Source organism: Saccoglossus kowalevskii, chromosome 9 (assembly GCF_978046115.1).
Source record: "Saccoglossus kowalevskii chromosome 9, keSacKowa6.1, whole genome shotgun sequence".
NCBI lineage: Eukaryota > Metazoa > Hemichordata > Enteropneusta > Harrimaniidae > Saccoglossus > Saccoglossus kowalevskii.
This window is the reverse complement of record NC_140649.1, coordinates 20,648,417-20,650,992: the sequence shown is the minus strand read 5'-3', so window position 1 is coordinate 20,650,992 and position 2,576 is coordinate 20,648,417. Positions and strand designations below refer to the sequence as shown.

Here is a 2,576-nt window from a genome sequence, read left to right as displayed (position 1 = left end):
ATGTGACTATTCATAAAGAATTTTATTCATTGATCTTGAAATAAATCAACCATAGTTCATACATGGTTACATGATATATACATACATATTAAGTACATGTATCAAAGCGATCGGACTAGTGATTTTCAAAAATATGTTTTGACCAAAATTGACATAAATACATAAAAATTATATTCACCAAAAATAGAGAATTGAAGATATCACTAAATAAACAAACCTTATAGTACACCACTCAAGGTATCTGAATCATGATGCACCAGTGTGAGTGGTTTTCAAGAAGAAGTCGAAAATATCTATTTTGACCAAAAAGGATAAAACTATTCACTAAAAATAAAGAATGAAACAATTCTGATCATCCCAAGGTACATGCATACCAAGTATCCAAGCATTCGAAATACCAGTTTTCAAGAATAAGAATGATAAAAATATTGATTAAAAATAGACAATTTAAGATATGATTCATCACAAAATGAATAAATCTGACAGATCCACCAAAGTTATCAAAGAAATTGGTATTCAAGAAGAAGTTGAAAGTTCCAATAGTTGACAAATGGCCGGACAATCACCTATCGTCACCATCAGCACAATCATATGAATCTTCAATGACAGCAGAGCTAAAAACTCCGCAGTTGCCAGTCCAAGAATTATGTATAGTTTATAATAAAATGTAATTAAAATCATAAAAAAACCATACACCGTAGAACACACTCATATTTTTGTTTTGTTCCAGTAAGCTCAGAATTGCAATACTCAGAATCTACATAAATCAGTTTACTATTTACAAAATAAATAAATCTGCATTTACACAAAAGAAGGTGTACATAAAAGACGATATGAAATCGGTCATCAATAGGATTCAGGAGTTTTGATGTAATCATGATTCATTGCCGATTAACAAGCCAATACTTCAATGCACATTAACTAGTTATATAAGTCAGACGATAGCGCCAAACACCATTAGTCTGTTGTAGAAGGTAAACAAACAAATCTGAAGAATATTCATCTATCAAATCCACAATTTAGTTATGTAAAAATTTGAAATTATTCGTGGGCAGAAATCTCTGTTCTGATATTACTGTGATTGCAATAATGGCTGATTCACCGATTCAAAAACATTTACTAGCCCCGATTTGAATTGTGGAAAAGTTTTGGGTGACGCCAACCGCACGGTTTTTTTTCAGGTGCTATTAAAATAATACATATACAGGCTTCTAATGCGCTGCTTATCATCACTCAATTAGGCGATTTTGTGTACCATCCAAAATTGCTATCACAGTAACAGTTCTGATAAACAGATTCAGTGTTATGAGAAATCCGGTGTGGTCAGATTTGATTATCTTGTGATGTGCTCTGTACTGGTTACAAATGACTTACTAATAATATTCATTCTCTCCTGTCGAGCACTGTATTTACAAAGGCAATGACGTTTTGATACACTGATATACCATATGCATTATCGTCTCTTAAGGGGTCAATGGAACTATAAAGATCTTCCAATTCATTGTCTTGTAGGGGACAATGAATTTGTGGAATTTCAACCGTTGCATCTGTTGTATCTTCAGGAAGAGGTCCGTCCCAGTCAATTCCATACTCATCGAGTTCAACCTTTTAAGCGGAAGAACAATTAGTGTAAGATACTCAGAAGACACATACGTATTTAATATGTTCTTCTATATTGCACAGTAGATTAGGTATATTTATTTTGTTACTAATACAAGGTTGGGTCATATATTTGACATTTAGATCATTATCGCATACTGCCCAAATACTATTCTCAATATTTACAGGGTGCATCCACTGTAAGCAAATTAAAGAAATATGCATGGCAAACTATTAATGTATAATTTTTTTGTGAAAATATAATTGGCAAAGATGATGTAATACAAACCTCAGTTCGTGGTTCAAATAGTTCTCTTATTGGGATATTACTTGAGTCGGCCATCTGCAAAGAACCTTGAATCCATAGCTGTCTTGGTGATCTGCTATTAGCTGAGCTAAGTTTGTGGTGGTTCCACCCTTCTTGCCAGTGATTAAGATTTTGATTTATTCTTTGCAAGTATGTAAAATGTAGACAAAAGATATCAACATCATTGTCTATATCGAGTAGTAATTTCTCTTCCAGGTAGTAAAATAGTTGGTAATATTTAAATAAAACACCACAAAAAACATCCCGCCATAAACGTTCAATCCTCTGATTGTGTACACTCCTGCCAGATATAAAACTACCCCTTCCTGTTCCTCTGTCCGGATGACTAAGCATAAATAAAGAAACATCTACGTTTTCACCACCCTTGTCACCTCTAACTCGAGAGGGAACTCCAAGCCGTTCAGTTGCATCTTCAAAGCTTTCAAGGACTGTAGTTGATCTGTTGTTGTCACTACATAACAAATAGACCACCAATCGCGAAAAACCATCAACTCCGCCATGTACTACAAACTTCCATCTATGGACAATATAGAAGAAACAACTTGTTAAGAAACGTTGGTGTATCTGAGAACAGAGACCCTAAAGGGTCAAGGTATGCGTGTTATAACGATGTGTTTAACGAGCAATGATTAAACGAAATTCGAAAATT

At 33.9% G+C, this 2,576-nt stretch overlaps 1 protein-coding gene across 1 annotated transcript; it reads right to left on the bottom strand.

The window, feature by feature from the left end:
- Positions 1-1,383: 1,383 nt before the first annotated feature.
- Positions 1,384-2,260, bottom strand: LOC144362222 (uncharacterized). Its single transcript, XM_078013691.2, has 2 exons — positions 1,889-2,260; positions 1,384-1,605 (listed from the first exon to the last, which is right to left on the bottom strand). The coding sequence occupies exons 1-2, from the start codon at positions 2,258-2,260 to the stop codon at positions 1,384-1,386; spliced, it is 594 nt and encodes a 197-aa protein (XP_077869817.1).
- Positions 2,261-2,576: the final 316 nt, after the last annotated feature.